The sequence below is a fragment of the Pelophylax lessonae genome (genome assembly GCF_965119305.1).
Source record: "Pelophylax lessonae genome assembly, chromosome: 2".
Classification (NCBI taxonomy): domain Eukaryota; kingdom Metazoa; phylum Chordata; class Amphibia; order Anura; family Ranidae; genus Pelophylax; species Pelophylax lessonae.
The window spans coordinates 450,337,324-450,362,411 of NC_138769.1; the positions used below are offsets into that span (position 1 = coordinate 450,337,324).

At 46.9% G+C, this 25,088-nt stretch overlaps 1 protein-coding gene across 1 annotated transcript in view; it reads right to left on the reverse strand.

The window, feature by feature from the left end:
- UPF3A (UPF3A regulator of nonsense mediated mRNA decay) overlaps positions 1-25,088 on the reverse strand; it is a 66,429-nt gene that overhangs the window by 21,464 nt on the left and 19,877 nt on the right. Inside the window, exons 4-7 of the mRNA XM_082246009.1 lie at positions 24,197-24,295; positions 3,823-3,933; positions 2,784-2,839; positions 2,539-2,697 (exon numbers count right to left, since the gene is read on the reverse strand). Of these exons, the coding sequence (XP_082102135.1) occupies positions 2,539-2,697; positions 2,784-2,839; positions 3,823-3,933; positions 24,197-24,295 (425 nt within the window). The remainder of the gene's footprint in view (positions 1-2,538; positions 2,698-2,783; positions 2,840-3,822; positions 3,934-24,196; positions 24,296-25,088) is intronic.

Sequence of the window (25,088 nt, forward strand, 5' to 3'; positions counted from 1 at the left end):
GAACACAATTCTTGGTTTTCTATATTTAAATCCTTTAACTAAGTTTTAGAATTGGCACCAGTGGCGGCTGGTGCTCAAAATTTTTGGGGGGGCGCAAAAAGAAAAATGTAATAGGTATTGCTTCGCGCCAAAAAACGCAGTAAAAAATTGCGTGACTTTGAAGTCATGGTACAGGCATGGCAAAGGTGATGGTATAGGCATGGCATAGGTGATGGTACAGGAGATGGTATAGGCATGGCACAGATATGGTATAGGCATGGCACAGATATGGTATAGGCATGGCACAGATATGGTATAGGCATGTCACAGGTCATGGTACAGGAGATGGTATATGCCCCCTTTCAATGCAGAGACCAGCGTACATGCCCCCTTTCAATGCAGAGACCAGCGTACATGCCCCCTTTCAATGCAGAGACCAGCGTGCGTGCCCCCTTTAATCCAGAGATCAGCGTGCATGCCCCCTTAAATGCAGAGATCAGCGTGCGTGCCCCCTTCAATGCAATGAACACTGTGCTGTGCCCCCTTCAATGCAATGAACACTGTGCTGTGCCCCCTTCAATGCAGTGAACACTGTGCTGTGCCCCCTTCAATGCAATGAACACTGTGCTGTGACCCCTTCAATGCAATAAACACTGTGCTGTGCCCCCTTCAATGCAATAAACACTGTGCTGTGCCCCCTTCAATGCAATGAACAATGTGCTGTGACCCCTTCAATGCAATGAACAATGTGCTGTGACCCCTTCAATGCAATAAACACTGTGGTGTGACCCCTTCAATGCAATAAACACTGTGCTGTGCCCCCTTCAATGCAATAAACACTGTGCTGTGCCCCCTTCAATGCAATGAACACTGTGCTGTGCCCCCACAATGCAGAGTTCAGCGTGCGTGCCCCCTTCAATGCAACTGTGCTGTGCCCCCTTCAATGCAATGAACACTGTTCCGTGCCCCCATCAATGCAGAGTTCAGCGTATGCGAGCCCCTTTTAATGCAGAGCGCCACAGCATTGTCCCCAATCACTGCAGAGCGCCACAGCATTGTCCCCAATCACTTCAGAGCGCCACAGCATTGTCCCCAATGATTGCAGAGTGCCACAGCATTGTACCCCAATGATTGCAAAGTGCCCACAGCATTGTACCCCAATGATTGCAGAGTGCCACAGAATTGTACCCCAATGATTGCAGAGTGCCACAGCATTGTACCCCAATGATTGCAGAGTGCCCACAGCATTGTACCCCAATGATTGCAGAGTGCCCACAGCATTGTACCCCAATGATTGCAGAGTGCCACAGCATTGTACCCCAATGATTGCAGAGTGCCACAGAATTGTACCCCAATGATTGCAGAGTGCCCACAGCATTGTACCCCAATGATTGCAGAGTGCCCACAGCATTGTACCCCAATGATTGCAGAGTGCCACAGAATTGTACCCCAATGATTGCAGAGTGCCCACAGCATTGTACCCCAATGATTGCATAGTGCCCACAGCATTGTACCCCAATGATTGCAGAGTGCCACAGAATTGTACCCCAATGATTGCAGAGTGCCACAGCATTGTACCCCAATGATTGCAGAGAGTGACAGGACAGGGAGGACTCACTTACCGGTGGTGACCGAGTCCCGACTGACTGGTTCTTCTCTTCCAGATGACCTCCGCTCCTCGAGACACTGCCGCTGCGGCCTGGGGAGGTGACTGGTCCGGTTGTCTGGGATATCCGATGATCTCCTCTCCGGTGCCGCCGTCACTCCCGTCCGTCCACCCAACTCCATCGTCCGTCCACTCCAGTGAGAATGACGCACGCAACGTCAGTGTCGGATGTTCTGGATGATGATTGGTCCAGGCTGGAGACTGGACCAATCACAGCCAGGAATCCACTAAGTGGGGGTGTCCAAGCGCTGTGCCCTGCGCCCAGGTTACGCCCCCAGAAGGCAGCCAATCGGCGCCTCTTCTGGGTCGTAACCCCCCCCCCAGCCTCCACATAGGCCGGCGGCGGCGAAGTTGGCGAACGCAATTTTTTTTTTTTGGAAAACTTTATTGCTCATTTTGTCATAATTTTTTTTTTCTTTTTTTAGGGGGGGGCGGCGCCCTGGCGCCCCCTATGCACAGGCCGCCACTGATTGGCACTATAGTAGTTTAAGTCTTCATGCACAATGTGCTCCTTTGGACGTCTTTCAACCTAAACAATTTGGCATAAGCAGCGTTATTTTTACAAGTGTTTGTGTGTTTGGACACGTTTGGCGTCAATGCATTCTATTGGCCAGAAAATTAATCTTTTCTGGCCATTAGAATGCAATAATGCACACACCACCACGTTTATGTACGTTTAAGGATGTTTATCTGTTTTTTGCTGCCCAAATGCTCCTTTCTGAACATTCAAGTAATGGGTTTTTTTCTGCCTCTAAAACCTGCTGCCTGTAAATGTCTATGTGAGTATGGTGGGGCGTTTAGAGGCAGAGAAAAAAAGTCAAATGCCTGTAAAACAGATGTTTTTAAGCTGCAGTGAGCATGAGGCCTAATAATAATTGTATTGTTATGTTCACCTTGATCCTAATTTCTTTTTCACACAGCTTCTTCTGCTTGTCTGCCTCCTTTCTTTTACGCCTTTCTTCTTCTCTCCTTTTTCTCTTTTCTTCTTCTCTTAAGCGCTTTTTTTCCAACTCACGTCTCCTCCTTTCTTCCCTTTTTTCTTCTCTCATCCTCTAAAACAAAATTTAAATCAACTAATTACTGTTAAGTCTTAAAAAAAAATCCTTGATTTGGCAGACATGCTTAAGGTCTGGCTCACCTGTTTTTCCAACTTTCGGTTTTTAATATACTCAAGAAGTGGAGTTGTTCTTCTTGCTGTAAATCAGAATGGTGTTGGTAAAAACCTATGACAATATATAGAATTCTAAATTCGCATATATCTATTTTTTACTGAGTCATGACAGTGCTTTTCAAGGTGTGCAAGGTGTACCACATTTTACAATTAGGTAATCACAATAGAGCTCAGAATTTATGTGACAAGTATGTGCTCATTCTAGTGTCAGTCACCAGTTACAGGTAGGTGTGAATCACAAACCTTTGCAGGTCACTGACAGAAATAACAAACAATAATTTAAAGGAAAGGACAACCTAGCCCCCTCTATATAAAAGGTGAGCTCCAGGAAACTATACTGTCAGAGTGTGTTGCTGCAGTTAGCTAGAGCTGACAATTTTCTTTTAGATTTTTTTTCATTTTACAGCTTCTCAAACAGGATCACTGAATGGGGGGATGGAGCTGTCAATCATCCACCATCCTCCATTCAGAGATCCTGTTTCATTTATAAAATCTGTAATACCGCTTCAATGAATGGAGCAGGTGGATGGAAAGGGCAGGCAGAGTTGGGCTCTCTTGATTAGAGCCTGTTACAGCCCCTTAGTTGTATTTCCTCTGTCATACTAGAAGATTATAGTGGCAGGGGTGGAGGTTTAAAAGCGGGGACAGGGGAAGATTTGGACTGAAAGAAAAGGGATCCCACTGACTGCAAGTTATGCCCCTTGTGCTGATTTTTCTATTTTTAATTTTAGCTACACTTAAGCTTTAAATAGCTGCTCATAATCCTTTTTACCAAACACAACACAGCTAACTATGATGCTAGAACATAGTGCACAGCGGGGACAGGGGAAGATTTGGACTGAAAGAAGAGGAATCCTACTGACTGCAAGTTATGCCCCTTGTGCTGATTTTTCTGTTTTTAATTTTAGCTACACTTAAGCTTTAAATAGCTGCTCATAATCCTTTTTAACAAACACAACACAGCTAACTATGATGCTAGAACATAGTGCACACATGAAGAACAGACCAATGAGTTCCTTTGTCTTTGCTTCAATTTCTCCCAGAAGGGTCTCTGGGTTTGCACAGATTTTTTCCTCATCTGCACAATAGTTTTCCAAAAACTTCTTGTATTCCAGATCTACAAAAGACAGAAAGCAGTAAAACATATAAATACCAAAATAATTATATTAATGATATAAAATATTAAGCCCAAAAAAAAAAAACACTGACAATAATGCTTTTGTTATAAACTCAGTACATAAATTATCAGTTCACTCAAAGTAATATTTCAGTTATAGATGTAGCCAGGTGGGGTCCTGGGATCTTATATATCTTTAATCCACTTCCATTGATATCTACTTCCACCTACCTGTGTATTGTTTATTGCATTCTCTATAGTATAAAATAAATAAAATATCTAACAGGTGTGCAGACTAAACAAATGAAGGACAGAAATCTCACCAACAGTGATGAGTGAAACAAAGTTTAGTTTGCCAGATGTTTAATGAGCACTTGAAAATATTTGGAAACTCTGAACATGGCGCCTGAACCCTATTAAAATTAATAGGAACTGAATCTTTTCATTTAGAATAAGGGTCTGGTATGGATTTGGCATGGGGTCCCCCCCCCCAAATATATAGCAGACCCTTATATTAATAGGACCCCTCCCCCTGTTGAACTATACCAGGCCACATGCCCTCAACATTGAGAAGGTGTCTTTCCAGGGGGCTCTTTGTATGTGGTGGTTTGCTGGGAAAGGGAGGACTTTTGGAAAACTAAAGGCCCCTTTATAATAAGGGGGATTCCCAGATGGTCCCCTGTCCCTCATGTTATCTCACCATTTGTGACCATTGATTTCATTATATTAATATTATTCTTAAATATACATTGTTGCTATACTTATTTTTTAATTCATATTTCTATGAAGTTCAAAACTATTTGCAATATTGGCAAGTGTATATCTGGGAAAAAATAGTAAAAATAAGGTGCCAATCTACATTTTTGAAGGTGAAGTGAGTGGTGATCCTAATGATACAAGGCTACAATAGGTAAACTGTGGGTCTTTCAAAAATGAAGATTCAAGTGAACCTGTGCTATGCCCATCCAGCTGCTTATGCTCACCTTAATTCTGGCCACCCCCAGTTGCTTTTACTCACCTTACCCTCACTTCCCCGCTTCTCTGTTTGCCCTTGTAGTGTAGTATAGAGAAAAAGCCCTGTTTTAGCTTTAAGCACAATGGTCCAGACTTATGTGGGGTTAGGAATTCTCTCCTCATCTCCATATGACAGCATAGGTCTGGCATTTGGCCACAGATATATACAGAGCTGCATTGTGGGAAAAGGGACAAAAAAGGTCCCTATACCTGGAAGTACAAGGTATTTCTCTTTGTTTCAGGTGGCCAAACAGAGTGACAGGGTAATGAAGGGAAGATGATTATATGGTGAAAGGAGTTGGCATTGAAGTAAGTATGCTTCTTTGCCTTCCATGGGCAAAGTAAAGGCTCATGTTAAAGCTATCCATTGTCAAGAGATAATCACTGATTTCAGCCAGCAGCATCTGCCAGCACAGTTTTCTCCTTAACCCATTACCAAACATGAAGGTTTAAGAGTGCTTTGCAGGATGGGAATGCCCTAAGATAGGTAAATGGTGCATGCACATCTGACAACCTTCTGAAACCTATGGGAAGCCATAGGTAATAGCTTTTCCGAGCACTTACAGAAATGCAAACCATATATCAAAAGAATTATTAGTACTTACCATAAAATCCTCTTCTAGGAGTCCATTGAGGAATTCTTAGACTGTTGGTTTATACTGCCCTGTTTAAAGGAGAAATGGGCACTAGAAATAAAAAAGTAATTGGCTAGCAAAGGATAACACCACCCTTAACCATCATGCCTCAGTTTCGTAGCAAATTAGCACTGGTAGCATGAAGATGTACTATAATACTAGAGGGAAAGGGAAGGTCTGTAACAAGGCTCTGGCTAATACCGTACCCACTAGGAATACACAGTGACTATAAAGAAAGCTGGGAGAGTTGCCACTGGACACTGAGAGCAATGGGGTAAGTACTGTGAAATCTGAGTTGGGGAAGGAGGAGCTGCAGGGAAGAACTGCAAACAAGGATCAATGACAGCATTTGTATACTAACCAGGACAGACTTTAAATCTAAACTCCCTAAATGTATTACTGTAGGAGGTAACAGATAGAAATGTGCAGCAGTTTTCAGCAGGGCACAAGTAGGGGTCTCTATAAGGACAAATAGAAAAAGAACTGTCTGTAATATACATACTAAACCACTAAATTAGGAGCAACAGGGCTATGTTGCATTACTGTTTAAAACCAGGTAGCTCCTCCCAGAGGTTGGCTGTGAGACGCTTGAGAAAGGAGCCGAGTGCGCATGCTCCGAAACGCGTTGCGTCATTTCCGGGAGCTTGCGTTTCACCGTGGCTTCCGATGTAACCAACCCTCCGGACCAGCTTCCTGTGACGTCACCTCCGGGCTGGTGGACGGCCGGATCGTGCGGCTGGACCCGCTGAGATACGGATTGAAGCTTACCATAGTGTAAGATACTATGTCATTTTTTGTGCAATAAATCTTATGGCTTACTACATGGCGCCTGTTTTTCTTTTTCATGTTTACCAACGGATTCCTCGGAGTTTCTCCCGTCAGTGCAGCCTAGTATTCAGCCTTTTGTGACGGTTCCTCACAAGACTTTGGAGACATCCCCTGCATCCCTCTTACAGCGGTGAACTTCCCCTGTTTCTCCCTTGGCTTGGTCGGAAGCGCCCAACACCCTCTTCCTTTGAACAGCATTTTTTGTTGCTAGTGTCCATTTTTCCTATAGGTGGCAGTATAATCCAACAGTCTACGAATTCCTGTGTCCCTTAATAGACAATAGAAAAGTACAGAAATGTCTGGGACTTTAAATGTACCTCCTAGGGTATAATAAACACTGACCAATGAATTATAAAAATGAAACACTTTTATTAAGGTATCACAAAATCTTAAAAGGGTTTATTTAAAAGCATATCCACAAATCAGTCGTCCAGGATGATAGTTGTCCTAGCCTTGGGATCCGATTTACTGGGCCAATGTGTTTCGCAGGAAAACTCGCTTTATCAGGGCCCCAGATCCTATAATATATTACTGCAATAATATACAAAAAACCATAGCCGTCTTTAACGTGGGGCAAACGGTGCAGCTGCCAAGGGCCGAGTGATTGTTGTGGGGCAGTTGTCACAGATTTTAAAAATGTTGTCCCCATACAAACTTCTCCAGCCCGATCCCGGACAGTGCTGCGGGCACCTGTACACAGATTTGGCTATGTCACTTTGGGGCAGGCATGACAGGAGCTTCCTATAAGAAGAAGAAAGATTGATTGCCTGAGACAGATCCCTCCCCCTACCTCTTCCCCCAGCAGTTGCTATTCAGGCACTCTCATTGACGAGGTTTGGGGAGGAAATGTGGCCGGCTTGGGTGCGGGAGGTAAGTTACTTCTGTGGCAGTTGAGTGCTGAATTATTAGCTGCAGTATAGAGGTACTAGGTGTAGTATGGAGATGTAGGTACTAGATGCAGTATGGAGGAGGTTGGTGCAGTATAGAGGTACTAGGTGCAGTATGGAGGATGTGGGTGATGTATAGAGAATGTGGGTGCAGTATGGAGGATGTGGGTGCAGTATGGAGGATGTGGGTGCAGTGTAGAGGAGGTGGGTTCAGTATAGATACTAGGTGCAGTATGGAGATCCCTTTTACATCAGATGTGCCCACCAGAGCTCTCCTTTACATCAGGGCAAAGCAGAGCTCACCCTTACATCAGATGTGCCCACCAGAGCTCCCTCATACATCAGATGTACCCACCAGAGCTCAATATTGCATCAGGTGTGCCAACCAGAGATCCGTCTTACATCAGGTGTGTCCAGCAGAGCTCCCTCTTACTTCAGGTGTGCCCACCAAAGCTCCCTCTTACATCAGATGTTCACGCCAGACCTCCTTTTTTACACCAGGTGTGCCCACCAGAGCTCCCTTTCACATCAGCTGTGTCCACCAGAGATACCTTTTACATCAAGTGTACCCAGCAGAGCTCCTACTTATATCAGGTGTGCCCACCAGAGCTCCCTCTTATATCAGGTGTGTCCACCAGAGCTCCTCTTACATCAGATGTGCCCAACAGAGATCCCCCATACATCAGCTGTGCCCAGCAGAGCTCCCACTTACATCAGGTGTGCCCAGCAGAGCTCCCCCATACATCAGGTGTGCCCACCAAAGTTCCCCTTACATCAGTTGTGCTCACCAGAGCTCCCTTTTATATCAGGTTTGCCCATCTGAGTTTCCACTTACATCAGGCGTGCCCACCAGAGCACAACCTTACATCAGGCGTTCCCGCCAGAGCTTATCTTACATCAGATGTGCCCACCAGAGCTCCCCCTTACATCAGGCGTGCCCATAAGAGCTCCCTCTTAAATCAGATGTGCGCACCAGAGCTCCCTCTTATATCAGATCTGCCTACCAGAGCTCCCTCTTACATTAGGTGGGCCCAGCAGAGCTCCCTCTTACATCAGATGTGCGCACCAGACCTCCCTCTTACATGAGATGTGCCCACCAGAGCTCCCTCTTACATCAGGTGTGCCCACCAGAGCTCCCTTTTACATCAGGTGTGTCCACCAGAGATCCCTTTTACATCAGGTGTACCCGGCAGAGCTCCCTCTTACATCAGATGTGCCAACCAGAGCTCCCCTTACATCAGCTGTGCTCAACAGAGCTGCTTCTTACATCAGATGTGCCCAGCAGAGCTCCCCCATACATCAGGTGTGCCCACCAAAGCTCCTCCTTGCATTAGTTGTACCCACCAGAGCTCCAATTTATCTCAGGTGTGCCCACCAGAGCTCCCTCTTATATCAGGTGTGCCCACCAGAGCTCCCCCTTACATCAATGTGCCCACCAGAGCTCCCTCTTATATCTGTTGTGCCCATTAGAGCTCCCTCTTACATCAGATGTGCCTATCAGAGCTCCGTCTTACATAACATGTTCCCACCAGAGCCCCCCTCTTAAATCAGGTGTGCCCACCAGACTTTCCCATTACACCAGGTGTGCCCATCAGAGCTTCCTCTTACATCAGGTGTGCCCAACAGAGCTCCCTCTTACATCAGATGTGCCCACCAGAGCTCCCTCTTACATCAGATGTGCCCACCAGAGCTCCCCCTTACATAAGATGTGCCCATTAGAGCTCCCCCTTACATCAGATGTGCCCACCAGAGCTCCCCCTTACATCAGATGTGCCCACCAGAGCTCCCTCTTACATCAGATGTGCCCACCAGAGCTTCCTCTTAGGTAAGGTGTGTCCACCAGAGCTTCCTTATACACCACCTGTGCCCACCAGAGCTCCCCCTTACAACAGATGTGCCCACCAGAGCTCCCCCTTACATCTGGTGTATCCACCAGAGCGCCCCCTTACATTACATGTGCTCAGCAGAGCTCCCCCTTACATGAGGTGTGCCTACCAGAGTTCTCCCTTACATCAGGTGTTCTCTCCAGACCTCCATCTTACATCAGGTGTTCCCACCAGAGCTCCCCCCTACATTAGATGTACCCAGCAGAACTCCCTCTTACATCAGATGTGCCCACCATAGCCACCCTTACATCAGATGTGCCCACCAGAGCTCCTATTTACATCAGATGTGCCCACCAGAGCTTCCCCTTACACCAGGTGTGCCCACCAGAGCTCCCTCTTACATCAGGTGTGCCCAGCAAAGCTCCTTCTTACATCAGGTGTGCCCACCAGAGCTCCCCCTTTAAATCAGATGTGCCCACCAGAGCTCCCCCTTACATTACATGTGCCCACCAGAGCTCCCCCTTACATCAGATGTGCCCACCAGAGCTCCTCCTTACATCAGATACGCCCACCAGAGCTCCCTGTTACATCAGGTGTACTCACCAGAGGCCCCCCTTACATTACGTATGCCCACCAGAGGTCTGTCTTACATTAGGTATGCCCACCAGACCTCCCTCTTACATCAGGTATGCTGACCAGAGCTCCCCCTTACATTAGATGTGCCCAGCAGAACTCCCTTTTAAATCAGATGTACCCACCAGAGCCCCCCTTACATCAGATGTACCCACCAGAGCTCCCCCTTACATCAGGCGTGCCCACTAGAGCTTCCTCTTACATCAGCTGTCCCCGTAAGAGCTCCCTCTTACATCTGGTGTGCCCACTAGAGCTCACTCTTACATCAGATGTGCCCACAAGAGCTCCCTCTTACATCAAGTGTTCCCACCAGACTTTCCCGTTACACCATGTGTGCCCATCAGATCTTCCTCTTACATCAGGTGTGCCCAACAGAGCTCCCTATTACATCAGATGTGCTCACCAGAGCTCCCCCTTACTTCAGATGTGCCCACCTTACATAAGATGTGCCCATTAGAGCTCCCCCTTACATCAGATGTGCCCACCAGAGCTCCCCCTTACATCAGATCTGCCCACCAGAGCTCCCTCTTACATCAGATGTGCCCACCAGAGCTTCCTCTTAGGTTAGGTGTGCCCACCAGAGCGTCCTCATACACCACCTGTGCCCACCAGAGCTCCCCCTTACAACAGATGTGCCCACCAGAGCTCCCCCTTACATATGGTGTAACCACCAGAGCGCCCCCTTACATTACATGTGCTCAGCAGAGCTCCCCCTTACATCAGGTGTGCCCACCAGAGTTCCCCCTTACATCAGGTGTTCTCTCCAGACCTCCATCTTATATCAGGTGTTCCCACCAGAGCTCCCCCCTACATTAGATGTGCCCAGCAGAACTCCCTCTTACATCAGATGTGCCCACTATAGCCCCCCCTACATCAGATGTGCCCACCAGAGCTCCTACTTACATCAGATGTGCCCACCAGAGCTCCCCCTTACACCAGGTGTGCCCACCAGAGCTCCCTCTTACATCAGGTGTGCCCAGCAGAGCTCCCTCTTACATCAGGTCTGCCCACCAGAGCTCCCCCTTAAATCAGATGTGCCCACCAGAGCTCCCCCCTACATTACATGTGCCCACCAGAGCTCCCCGTTACATCAAATGTGCCCACCAGAGATCCTCCTTACATCAGATACACCCACCAGAGCTCCCTGTTACATCAGGTGTACTCACCAGAGGCCCCCCTTACATTAGATGTGCTCAGCAGAGGTCTGTCTTACATTAGGTATGCCCACCAGAGGTCTGTCTAACATTAGGTATGCCCACCAGACCTCCCTCTTACATCAGGTATGCCGACCAGAGCTCCCCCTTACATTATATGTGCCCAGCAGAACTCCCTCTTAAATCAGATGTACCCACCAGAGCCCCCCTTACATCAGATGTGCCCACCAGCGCACCCCTTACATCAGATGTGCCCACTAGAGCTCCCACTTACTTTAGATGTGCCCACCGAAGCTCCCCCTTACATCAGGTGTGCCCACCAGAGTACCCTCGTACATCAGATGTGCCCACCAGAACACCCCCTTACATCAGATGTGCCCAGCAGAATTCCCTCTTACATCATGTGTGCCCACCAGAGCTCCTCCTTCCATCAGTTGTACAAACCAGAGCTCCCATTTACATCAGGTGTGGCCACCAGAGTTCCCTCTTACATCAGCTGTGCCCACCAGATCTCCCGCTTACATCAGGTGTGCTCACCAGAGCTCCCCCTTACATAAGGTGTGCCCAGCAGAGCTCTCTTTTACATCAGATGTGCCCACCAGAGATCCTTCTTACATCAGGTGTGCCCACCAGAGCTCCCCCTTACATCAGGTGTGCCCAGCAGAGCTCCCCTTAAATCCGATGTGCCCAGCAGAGTTCCCCCTACATCAGCTGTACCCACTCGAGTTCCCTCTTACATCAGTTGTGCCAACCAGAGCTCCATCTTACATCAGGTGTGCCCACTAGAGCTCTCTTTTACATCAGATGTGCCCACCAGAGATCCCTGTTACATCAGGTGTGCCCACCAGAGCTCCCTCTTATATCAGATGTTCCCACCAGAGCTCTCCCTTACATCTGGCGTGCCCACCAGAGCTCCCTCTTACATCAGATGTACGCACCAGAGCTCCCCCTTACATCATGTGTGCCCACCAGAGCTCCCCCTACAACAGTTGTGCCCCCAACGGAGCTCCCCCTTACATCAGTTGTGCCCACCAGAGCTCCCCCTTACAACAGTTGTGCCCACCTGACCTACCCCTTGTTTCAGTTGTGTCCACCAGAGCTCCCCCTTATATATGATATGATCACTAGAGCCCCCCTTACATCAGATGTGCCAATCACAGCTCCCTCTTACATCTGATGTGCCCAGCAGAGTTCCCTCTTACATCAGGTGTGCCCACCAGAGCTCCTCCTTGCATTAGTTGTACCCACCAGAGCTCCAATTTATCTCAGGTGTGCCCACCAGAGCTCCCTCTTACATCAGGTGTGCCCACCAGAGCTCCCCCTTACATCAGATGTGCCCACCAGAGCTCCCTCTTATATCTGTTGTGCCCATTAGAGCTCCCACTTACATCAGATGTGACTATCAGAGCTCCGTCTAACATAATATGTTCCCACCAGAGCCCCCCTCTTAGATCAGGCATGCCCACCAGAGTCCCCTGCTCCAGTCCCAGTAGACGACCCCTTGTGTGGAAACGCGTCAGACGGAGATGGTCGCGCTGTCATTTTGTCACGATACCGTTCTGCAGACGGCCGTGACGTTCTTCAGCTTGTTGCATCTTTTTAACTTGGATTATACACAAAAAACTGGGGGTAATGCACTATTGTTGGTCCATTTGAATCTTTCTACATGTGCTAATTGCGGAGCCACAAGGAGACAGGATACCATCAATCTTGGGATCGTTGTATCAGCTGACAGCTATATTCTGGAGTGAGGAGAACTTTATTCCCTATGATATGTTCATCTGACATCTGGTAAGCGGCTTGCAGTGTGCATACACCCCGGGTGAAGGTGCATGGGAATTGAGTTGACATTTTTATATGTTTATAACTCATTATTATTGAATTGAGTTAACAACATTCACATCATCATTCAAGTCACAAAAGTTTATCAGTTCATTTTTGCACGTTATTACACATGGATGGACTCTTAATTTTGGACTTTTTCTTCACATATGTTTTAATTATATTTGCACTATTGTAAATAGTATCATTTTATTAAGTTTAGCGCAATTATTTTTCACAAGTGTTCCCACCAGACTTTCCCATTACACCAGGTGTGCCCATCAGAGCTTCCTCTTACATCAGGTGTTCCCAACAGAGCTCCCTATTACATCAGATGTGCCCACCAGAGCTCCTCCTTTCTTCAGATGTGCCCACCAGAGCTCCCCCTTACATAAGATGTGCCCATCAGAGCTCCCCCTTACATCAGATGTGCCCACCAGAGCTTCCCCTTACATCAGATGTGCCCACCAGAGCTCTTCCTTACATAAGATGTGCCCACCAGAGCGCCCTCTTACATCACATGTGCCCACCAGAGCTTCCTCTTAGGTTAAGTGTGTCCACCAGAGCTTCCTCATACAACACTTGTGCCCACCAGAGCTCCCCCTTACATCTGGTGTAACCACCAGAGCGCCCCCTTACATCAGGTGTGCCCACCAGAGTTCCCCCTTAAATCAGGTGTTCCCACCAGAGCTCCCCCCTACATTAGATGTGCCCATCATAGCCCCCCCTTAAATCAGATGTGCCCACCAGAGCTCCCCCTTACATCACATGTGCCCACCAGAGCTCCCCCTTACATTAGATGTGCCCAGCAGAACTCCCTCTTAAATCAGATGTACCCACCAGAGCCCCCCTTACATCAGATTTGCCCACCAGAGCTCCCCTTTACATCAGATGTAACCACCAGAGCTCCCCCTTACATCAAGTGTGCCCACCAGAGCTTCCTCTTACATCAGATGTCCCCATAAGAGCTCCCTCTTATATCTGGTGTGCCCTTTAGAGCTCACTTTTAAATCAGATGTGCCCACAAGAGCTCCATCTTACATCAGGTGTGCCTACCAGAGCTCCCCTTTACTTTAGATATGCCCACCAGGGCTCCCTCTTACATCAGGTGTGCCCATCAGAACTACATTTTACATCAGATGTGCCCACCAGAGTGCCTCTTACATCAGCTGTGCCCACCAGATCTCCCGCTTACATCAGGTGTGCTCACCAGAGCTCCCCCTTACATAAGGTGTGCCCAGCAGAGCTCCTTCTTACATCAGATGTGCCCACAAGAGCTCCATCTTACATCAGGTGTACCCACCAGAGCTTCCCCTTACTTTAGATGTGCTCACCAGGGCTCCCTCTTACATCAGGTGTGCCCACCAGAGCTCTCTTTTACATCAGATGTGCCCACCAGAGAACCTTCTTACCTCGGGAGTGCCCATCAGAGCTCCCCCTTACATCAGGTGTGCCCAGCAGAGCTCCCCCTACATCAGCTGTACCAACTCGAGTTCCCTCTTACATCAGGTGTGCCAACAAGAGCTCCATCTTACATCAGGTGTGCCCACCAGAGCTTCCCCTTACTTTAGATGTGCCCAACAGGGCTCCTTCTTACATCAGGTGTGCCCACTAGAGCTCTCTTTTACATCAGATGTGCCCACCAGAGATCCCTCTTACATCAGGTGTGCCCACCAAAGCTCCCCCTTACACCAGGTGTGCCCAGCAGAACTCCATTTTACATCAGATGTGCCCACCAGAGCACCCCTTACATCAGATGTGCCCACTAGAGCTCCCACCTACATTAGATGTGCCCACCAGCTCTTCCGCTTACATCAGGTGTGCTCACCAGAGCTCCCCCTTACATAAGGTGTGCCCAGCAGAGCTCCTTCTTACATCAGATGTGCCCACCAGAGCTTCCCCTTACTTAAGATGTGCCCAAGAGGGGTTCCTCTTACATCAGGTGTGCCCACCAGAGCTCTCTTTTACATCAGATGTGCCCAAAAGAGCTCCCCCTTACATCAGATGTGCCCAGCAGAGCTCCCCTTACATCAGATGTGCCCACCAGAGATCCCTCTTACATCAGGTGTGCCCATCAGAGCTCCCCCTTAAACCAGGTGTGCCCAGCAGAACTCCATTTTACATCAGATGTGCCCACCAGAGCACCTTTTACATCAGATGTGCCCACTAGAGCTCCCACCTACATTAGATGTGCCCACCAGAGCTCCCCGTACATCAGGTGTGCCCACCAGAGCACCCTTGTACATCAGATGTGCTTACCAGAACACCCCCTTACATCAGATGTGCCCAGCAGAGTTCCCTCTTACATCAGGTGTGCCCACCAGAGCTCCTCCTTCGATCAGTTGTACAAACCAGAGCTCCCATTTACATCAGGTGTGCCCACCAGAGCTCCTTCTTACATTAGATGTGCCCACCAGAGCTCATTCTTGCATTAGATGTGCCCACCAGAACACCCCTTACATCAGATGTGCCCAGCAGAGTTCCCTCTAACATCAGGTGTGCCCACCAGAGCTCCTCCTTCCATTAGTTGTACAAACCAGAGCTCCCATTTACATCAGGTGTGCCCAACAGAGCTCCTTCTTACATTAGATGTGCCCACCAGAGCTCCCTTTTACATCAGGTGTGCCCACCAGAGCTGCCTTCTACATCAGGTGTGTCCACCAGAGCTTCCTCTTACATCAGCTGTGTCCACCAGAGCACCCCTTACAACAGATGTGCTCACCAGAGCTCCACCTTACATCAGGTGTGCCCACCAGAGAACCCCCTTACATTAGATTTGCCCAGCAGATCTACCCCTTACATCAGGTGTGGCCACCAGAGTTCCCTCTTACATCAGCTGTGCCCACCAGATCTCCCCCTTACATCAGGTGTGCTAACCAGAGCTCCCCCTTACATCGGGTGTGCCCAGCAGAGCTCCCCCTTACATCGGGTGTGCCCAGCAGAGCTCCCCCTTACATCGGGTGTGCCCAGCAGAGCTCCCCCTACATCGGCTGTACCCACTCGAGTTCCCTCTTACATTAGGTGTGCAACAAGAGCTCCATCTTACATCAGGTGTGCCCACCAGAGCTTCCCCTTACTTTAGATGTGCCCACCATGGCTCCCTCTTTCATCAGGTGTGCCCATTAGAGCTCTCTTTTAATCAGATGTGCCCACAAGAGATCCCTCTTATATCAGGTGTGCCCAGCAGAACTCCATTTTACATCAGATGTGCCCACCAGTGCTCCCCTTACATCAGATGTGCCCACTAGAGCTCCCACTTACATTAGATGTGCCCACCAGAGCTCCCCCTTACATAAGGTGTGCCCACCAGAGCACCCTCGTACATCAGATGTGCCCACCAGAACACCCCCTTACATCAGGTGTGCCCAGCAGAGTTCCCTCTTACATCAGGTGTGCCCACCAGAGCTCCTGCTTCCATCAGTTGTACAAACCAGAGCTCCCATTTACATCAGGTGTGCCCACCAGAGCTCCTTCTTACATTAGATGTGCCCAACAGCGCTCCTTCTTACATTAGATGTGCCCACCAGAGCTCCCACTTACATTAGATGTGCCCACCAGAGCTCCCCCTTACATCAGGTGTGCCCACCAGAGCGCCCTCATACATCAGATGTGCCCACCAGAGCGCCCTCATACATCAGATGTGCCCACCAGAACACCCCCTTACATCAGATGTGCCCAGCAGAGTTCGCTCTAACATCAGGTGTGCCTACCAGAGCTCTTGCTTCAATCAGTTGTACAAACCAGAGCTCCCATTTACATCAGGTGTGCCCACCAGAGCTGCCTCTTACATCAGGTTTGTCCACCAGAGCTGCCTCTTACATCAGGTTTGTCCACCAGAGCTGCCTCTTACATCAGGTGCGTCTACCAGAGCTGCCTCTTACATCAGGTGTGTCCACCAGAGCTTCTTCTTACATCAGCTGTGTCCACCAGAGTACCCCTTACAACAGATGTGCTCACCAGAGCTCCCCCTTACATCAGGTGTGCACACCAGAGAACCCCCTTACATTAGATGTGCCCAGCAGATCTACCCCTTACATCAGGTGTGGCCACCAGAGTTCCCTCTTACATCAGCTGTGCCCACCAGATCTCCCGCTTACATCAGGTGTGCTCACCAGGGCTTCCCCTTACATAAGGTGTGCCCAGCAAAGCTCCTTCTTACATCAGATGTGCCCACAAGAGCTCCATCTTACATCAGGTGTGCCCACCAAAGCTTCTCCTTACTTTAGATGTGCCCACCAGGGCTCCCTCTTACATCAGGTGTGCCCACCAGAGCTCTCTTTTACATCAGATGTGCCCACCAGAGATCCCGCTTACATCAGGTGTGCCCATCAGAGCTCCCCTTACATCAGGTGTGCCCAGCAGAACTTCATTTTACATCAGATGTGCCCACCAGAGCACCCTCATACATCAGATGTGCCCACCAGAACTCATACTTACATTAGATGTGCCCACCAGAGCTCCCCCTTACATCAGGTGTGCCCACCAGATCACATCCTTACATCAGATGTGCCCAGCAGAGTTCCCCCTTACATCAGATGTGCCCACCAGAGCTCCTCCTTCCATCAGTTTTACAAACCAGAGCTCCCATTCATATCAGGTGTGCCCACCAGAGCTCCTTCTTACATTAGATGTGCCCACCAGAGCTTCCTTTTACATCAGGTGTGCCCACCAGAGCTCCCTCTTACATCCGGAGTGTCCGCCAGAGCTTCCTCTTACATCAACTGTGTCTGCTAGAGCACCCCTTACAACAGATGTGATCAGCAGAGCTCTCCCTTACATCAGATGTGCCCACCAGAGAACCCCTTACATCAGATGTGCCCAGCAGATCTACCCCTTACATCAGGTGTGCCCACCAGAGTTCCCTCTTACATCAGATGTGCCCAGCAGAGCTCCCCCTACATCAGCTGTGCCCACCCGAGTTCCCTCTTACATCAGGTGTGCCCACCAGAGCTCCCCCTTACATCAGGTGTGCTTGCCAGACCTCCCTCTTACATGAGCTGTGCCTACTAGAGCCCCCCTTACATCAGATGTGCCATCCAGAGCTCCCTCTTACATCAGGTGTGCCCACCAGAGCACCCTCGTACATCAGATGTGCCCACCAGAACACCCCCTTACATCAGATGTGCCCAGCAGAGTTTCCTCTTACATCAGGACTGCCCACTAGTGCTCCTCCTTACATCAGTTGTACCCACCGGAGCTCCCATTTACATCAGGTGTGCACACTAGAGCTCCCTCTTACATCTGTTTTGCCCATCAGAACTCCCTCTTTCATCAGATGTGCCAACCAGAGCTCCCTCTTAATTCAAAAAAGGTTGCTCATGTTGCATAATCCCCTAGGTGCCACATCCCAGAAAGTCAATACAAAACCAAAGGAGTTCCCCTTGGGTGGGATTTTATAGGCACCAAGTTAACACACAGAAATAAAATATGTAAAAAATAGAATATTTATTAAGTTATACAAATGAGTAAAAATAATTTAGGCAAGCTGTAGAATACTTCACATATAAGCAGCTCTCTTGCCCGACACACAGGACCTTCCAGGCTCCAATGCTCCCTGGGGAAATACAGACTGCCGAGGTTGTAGCAGATTTGCTGTGACTTGAGGTTTCCGCTGCTCCCACCTAGCCTCCAATTGAGACTAGTTAGCATGCAATCTCTGACACCTTGCATCCAGGATTCTGTCTTAGATCCCAACATTCTCTAGGACAACCAGACGGCACCCCCGGTGGACAACATTGGTATGCTGACCATTTGTTTTTAACTCCCAGGCAGGCTATCCATACCTATCACTACAGTGAACTATACCACCCTCCAAGGGCACCCCTGAGGAAGGAGTTCAGTTTTACACTCCGAAACGCGTCGGGTTTTAACCCAGGGGCCGTGTTGTCTAAGTTCCACTGCTATATGTGAAGTATTCTACAGCTTGCCTAAATTGTTTTTACTCATTTGTATAACTTAATAAAGATTCTATTTTTTACATATCTTTTTTCTGTGTGTTAACTTGGTGCCTATAAAGTCCCACCCAAGGGGAACTCCTTTTGGTTTTGTACAGAGCTCCCTCTTACATCATATGTGCCCACCATAGCCCCCCTCTTACATCAGGTGTGCCCATCAGAGCCCCCTCTTACATCAACTGTTCCCACCAGAGCTTCCCGTTATATCAGGTGTGCCCACCAGAGCTTCCCCTTACATCAGGTGTGTCCAGCAGAGCTCCCTCTTAAATCAGATGTGCCCACCAGAGCTCCCTCTTACATCTGTTATGCCCATCAGAGCTCCCTCTTACATCAGATGTGCGTATCAAAGCTCTCTCTTACATCATATGTGCCCACCAGAGCTCGTCCTTACAATAAATGTGCCCAGCAGAGCTCCCCCTCACATTAGGTGTGCCCACCAGAGCTCCCTCTTACATCAGGTGTGCCCACCAGAGCACCCCCATACAGCTGATGTGCCCCGCATACTGTTTACAACTATGTGCTCACTGTTTACAAACATCTGGGAGGGGCAAATCACTGTTCACAAACGTGCTCACTGCTTATAAACATGTGGGTGTTGCTGCCCACTGTTTACAACTATGTGCTCACTGTTTGCAAATATGTGGGCGGGGCCGGTCACTGTTTACAAACGTGCTCACTGTTTACCAACATGTGCTCATTGTTTACAAATATGTGGGTGGGGCCAGTAACTGTTTACAAACATGTGCTCGTTGTTTACATACATGTGGGCTGGGACAGTCACTGTTCAACTAACATGTGCTCACAAACAAATCGACACCCAATGTTTGCCGCAGTGTGCTGCGTGCGCCGAACTTTAGGGCCTAACTTATAATCTTGCACACAGGCCCACTGCTTTGGTAAAACTCCCCTGGTTGCATCATAAAGATGACTGCCGTGCAGTGGCGATCTTTAAACCTGGAAGTGCCCAACAGCTTTTATGGAAAGCAGTCGGGAACTTCCATCAGTCTATGCTGCAGGTGATATTTAAATGCTTCCTTTATGCCAGCTTAGCTGCAATATGTAGGTGGGGCTTTGTGTGGGTGTGTCTTGAGTGTGGAAGGGATGCAGGGGGCCCTATGAGTTGTCAGTCCGCTTCTGGTGTCGACTGCTCAGTCTTACATGCCCAGGCCTAATTTTTGTCCCAGTCCAGGCCAGGGTGCCCCCATGTACTGTATGTGTAAAAAGGACCTGTTTGTACGGAATTAAGGCAACCTTTATTCAGTTTGTTGAAAGTCTGAATATCTTCTAAATTACTTATCAAAACGAGATATGCTCAGAGCTCCGTCTGTCTATAGAACCAACTGGTCCGAATTTACAGCCTACTTCCAAACTTCTGTTCTACATGAATACTTATCCTAAATCCTCACTGACCAGCTACTGAAATCATACTACAGCCGTAACTTTAGGTTTCATCACCGGATGTTTAGCGCTTATAATTCTGTACAGTCTGAATAAAGGTAAGTTTTCATCCGATCACGGACAGTATCATGGATGCTTGTACACAGATCTGGCTATGTTACATCGGGGTAGGCATGACAGGAGCTCCCTACAAGAAAAAGAAAAATTGATTGCCAGGGACAGATCCCTACCATTCCCCCAGCAGCTTGCTGTTCAGGCACTCTCACTGGCCAGATTTGAGGAGGAGATGTGACCGGCCTTGGTGCTATTGGTGTACATGTGAGGCTGCAGACTCTGAGAAGTTGGGAGGTAAGTTACTTCCATGGCAGCTGAGTGCTGAATTATTAGGTGCAGTATAGAGGTACTAGGTTCAGTATGGAGGAGGTGGGTGAAATATTGAAGTACTAGATGCAGTATGGAGGTGGGGGAAGTATAGAGGTACTAGGTGCAGTATGGAAGAGGTGGGTGAAGTATAGAGGTACTAGATGCAGTATGGAAGAGGTGGGTGAAGTATGGAAGTACTAGATATAGTATGGAGGTGGGTGAAGTATAGAGGTACTAGGTGCAGTATGGAGGAGGTGGGTGCAGTATGGAGGTACTAGGTGCAGTATGGAGATGGATGCAATATAGAGGTACTAGGTGCAGTATGGAGGATTTGGGTGCAGTATGAAGGATGCGGGTGCAGTATAGAGGTTGTAAATGCAGTATAGAGTAGGTAGTTGTAATATGGAGGTAGGAGCAGTATGGAGGTGTATGCAGTACGGAGAAGGTGGGTGCTCTACAAAGGAGGTGGGTGCAGTGTGGAGGAGGTTGGTGCAGTATAAAGGGCGGGAGGTGCAGGATGAAGGAGGTGGGTGCAGTTCTGAGGTACATGGTGTAGTACAACCAATAAGTGGTAATAATGCCCAGTAACCATTAACAACCAATCAGTGTGCAATAATAATGTGCAGTAACCTCTAGCAATAAATAAGTTAGTAGTAATGATGTGCAGTAACCTCTATCAACCAATCAATGAGCGGTAATGATGTGCTATAAGCTCTAGCAACCAGCGAGTGGAAATTATATGCTGTAATCTTTGGCAACTAATTGCAATCGCTGCCTCATCTGCTACATAGATTTTGAGTCTAGTTGAAAATGATTGCATGTCTCAGAGCAGGTGGAGAATGAAATTGCAGGGGGGAGGGGTCCAAGAAAATGTTTGCCCAGGTTCCAATCAATAATAAAGAGGGCCCTGCAAAAAAACATATATGAAACACACATGAAACAACAATCACTGAATAACACATTATATTACATATTATGTAGCATTCTGTCTTGAAACCATTTGACCGATAATGTCATGAAAAATCATATCCATTGTGAACACGCACAGGAGGGGTGAAATTAAATCTTTAAAATGTAATATAATTAAAAATGATAACTTTTAGAAGGTAGTAATCTTTAAAATATAGTATGATAAGAAGTTGTAGTATTGAAAAAATAATAAATGAATTGCCCACATCGAAATGTGGCCACTGGCATAAATCTGGGAATTAAAAAAGCAAAATGTCTCTACGTGTTATAAAGTGGCTGGGGAGGGAAAGGACTGTGGGGGTGGGGAGATAGGTAGGGGGGAAGGAAAAAGGGGGAGGAAGGGGGAAATGAAAAGTAAAGAAAGGGAAATAGGGGAGGGGGGAATGTTTTTGTTTTCCCTCCCACTCTTTTCCCTTGCACTCAATTCCCTTTCCCCTCCCTTTCTCTCCATCTTCTCCCCCCCCCTCTCCGCCCATTGTTTCCCCCTTCCGCCTCTAGTTTCCACCTCCCCTCACCCTTCCTCCGTGTTTTTCCTCCCCCTCCTTTGTTCCACCCTCCCCTATTTCCCTTTCTTTCCCCCTTCCTCCCCTTTTTTCCGTTCCCCTCTTCCCTTCCCCCACCCCCCCCCCCTTTCCCTCCCCAGCCACCTCTTAACACATAGCCACATTTTGCTTTTTTCAATGCCTAGATTTATGCCAGTGGCTACTTTTTGATGTTTATGCCAGTGGCTACTTTTCGATGTGGGCAATTTTTTGAGGGTTTGAAAGGATTTCTCACGGGCCGGTCAGGCGATGCATCACCTATACATTATGTACTATTCCACAGGTGACTATTATTTTTTCAATACTACAACTTACTGTATAATTATTCTATATCTTAAAGATTACTACCTTCTAAACCTTTTCATTTTTAATTATATTACATGATAAAGACTTAATTTCATCCCTCCTGTGAGTGTTCACAATGGATATGATTTTTCATGACATTACCTGTCAAAAAGTTTCGAGACAATATGCTACATACTATGTAATACAATGTGTTATTCAGTGATTGTTGTTTCATATATGTGTTTCATATATGTCTTTTGTATATTGTTGCAGTAATATGTAACAGGATCTGAGGCCCACGAAACCCATTGGCCCAGTAAATCGGATCCCAAGGCCAGGACAAACATCATCCTGGATGACTGATTTGTGCATCTGCTTTTAAACAAACCCTTTTAGGATTTTGTAATACCTTAATAAAAGTGTTTAACCTTTTTCCGACTGCGTGCAGCAGATTTACTGCGGCAGGCTGGCTCAGCTGCACGAACCTACGTCAGTCGCCAGCAGGGCTCGGGGCGCGCAAGAGCGAGCCCTCCGTCTCCGCAGTGGTCTGATTCAGTTCAGAACGGATCAGTCATCAGGTCCAAGCCGGATTTACGAGGGCAAAGATAGCAATGTGGAGCCCCCAACTGCCCAGGCTACAAAGGGAGCAGCGACAAGGTTGTTTGGGACTTTTCGGAAAGTAGACACCCCAAGGTATTTTCTAAGATGCATGGTGAGTATTTTGCAGCTCTCATTTATTTTGAAAAATGAAGAAAAAGAAGGAAAATGCATTTTTTTTTTTTTAAATTTTTAAAACTTTGTGACAAAAAGTGAGATCTGCAAAACACTCAACATGCCACTCAGCAAATAGCTTAGGGTGTCTACTTTCCGAAAAGGGGTCATTTGGGGGGATTTTGTGCTGTCTTGGCATTTCATGGCCTCTAAAATTGTGATAGGTAGTGAGGAGTGAAATCAACAATTTACGCCCTTTGAAAGCCTGAAGGCAGTGATTGGTTTTCGGGGTCCAGTACATGGCTAGACTGCCAAAAAGTCTCACACATAGGGTATCTTCATACTCAGGAGAAGCAGCGTGAGCAATATATCATTTCAATGACAACTTTGTGTAAAAAAAAAAAAATGTTATTTTTTTGTCATTTTTCAAACACCTGTGACAAAAAAAATGAAATATTAAATGGGCTCAACAGGCCTCTCAGGAAATAACTTGGGGTGTCTACTTTCCAAAAAGGGGTCATTTTTTTGGGGGGGGGATGGTTTGTACTGCCTTGCCATTTTAGCACTTCAAGAAATTAGATAGGCAGTCAGAAAATAAAAGCTGCGTAAATTACAGTATATACACCATAGTTTGTAGACGCTATAACTTTTGTGCTAACCAATAAAAATATGCTTTTTAAGATTTTTTTAAATCAAAAACATGTAGCCAAATACATTTTGGCCTAAATGTATGACAAAAATTAATTTTATTGGAGTTTTTTTTAATAAGAAAAAGTAGAAAATTTGAATTTTTATATTTTTTCATTTATATTGCAAAAAATAAAAACCACAGAGGTGATCAAATACCACCAAAAGAATGCTCTATTTGTGGGAAAAAAAGGACATAACTTTTGTTTGGGTACAGCATTGCATGACGGCACAGATGTCAGTTAAATTCACAGTGGCATATTGTAAAAAAATGGCCTGGTTATTAAGAGGGCAAATCCTTCCGGTCCAGAAGTGGTCAATTTTGACTATTAAAGTCTCGGTCGGTTTTATGATCTACATATCTATGTTAGCTCTGAATTCATTTTTCAGCAAAAATGTAAAGCATACTTACAAAACACACAATAAAACAAAACAAGCAGAAGAGCCAGTTTGCAAAGCATTAAAAAAGTATGGTGCTTTCTATTGGAAATCTAAAAAAAAAAGTAGCTGTTAAAATGTAAAAAAAAATCTGAACCACTTTTAAAATAGTACTTGCCTTCAAAAATACTTCCAGCCTTTGTGTCTTTTTTCTTCAGTTTCCTTTTGGAAATTTTCTGAAAAGGTGCATATTCAACAACAGCAGGATACTCCTGACCTGAGGGAACAAATTGCAGCCTTGTAAAGGCAGTTGTTTATATTGTGCTAGTTTACTGTCATAACTACAGTTATATAAGACACATATGAATTTGTACTTCATGTGCACAGTATAGATTAGCTATGAGAGCAATGCATCCTCGATTCATGCAAGACCCAAATGATAAAATACATATTGATAATTGTTTTACAAATAATTTTTTTTTTTTTTAAAGAACAGAGGGCTATATCGGTGCTGGATCAACCGCTATGAGAGACAGAAATCAAACAAAAAAGGTATATAAAAAAATATTTTATTTAGCATACACCTAGTAAAATACTATACAGCAAGTACAGTAAACAAACATCAACATACAAATAAAGACAAAAGACATATGTGGACCTCACAATATATCCTACCCACACAGGTACATAAAAAAATGCCCTATAGTGGCGCAAGGTAAGGGTGTCCAATGCATTTCGCCTACTCGGCTTCTTCAGGGAAGGGTAGGTGTAGAGGATTCACAATATTGTTATAAAATCAGAGATGGTCCCATATATAGAAGAATGGAAGCCGCCTATAAATATTTCAGACGCTGAATCGCCAATACATGAGATCAAATCGCACTTGTTTCAAAGCCTTTTGTAAAAAATCAGTGGTACTGTTTGTCTCCAACAAGGAATGGATTTCAAGAAACACCAGGGCATTGGGAAAGAATATTGTTTATTCCACCGTAGTCGGAACAGAGGCATGTAGGGAGGCTAGGGCATTTAACCACACCACACCGAAAATCAGAGCCCTTACTCACTGGCCC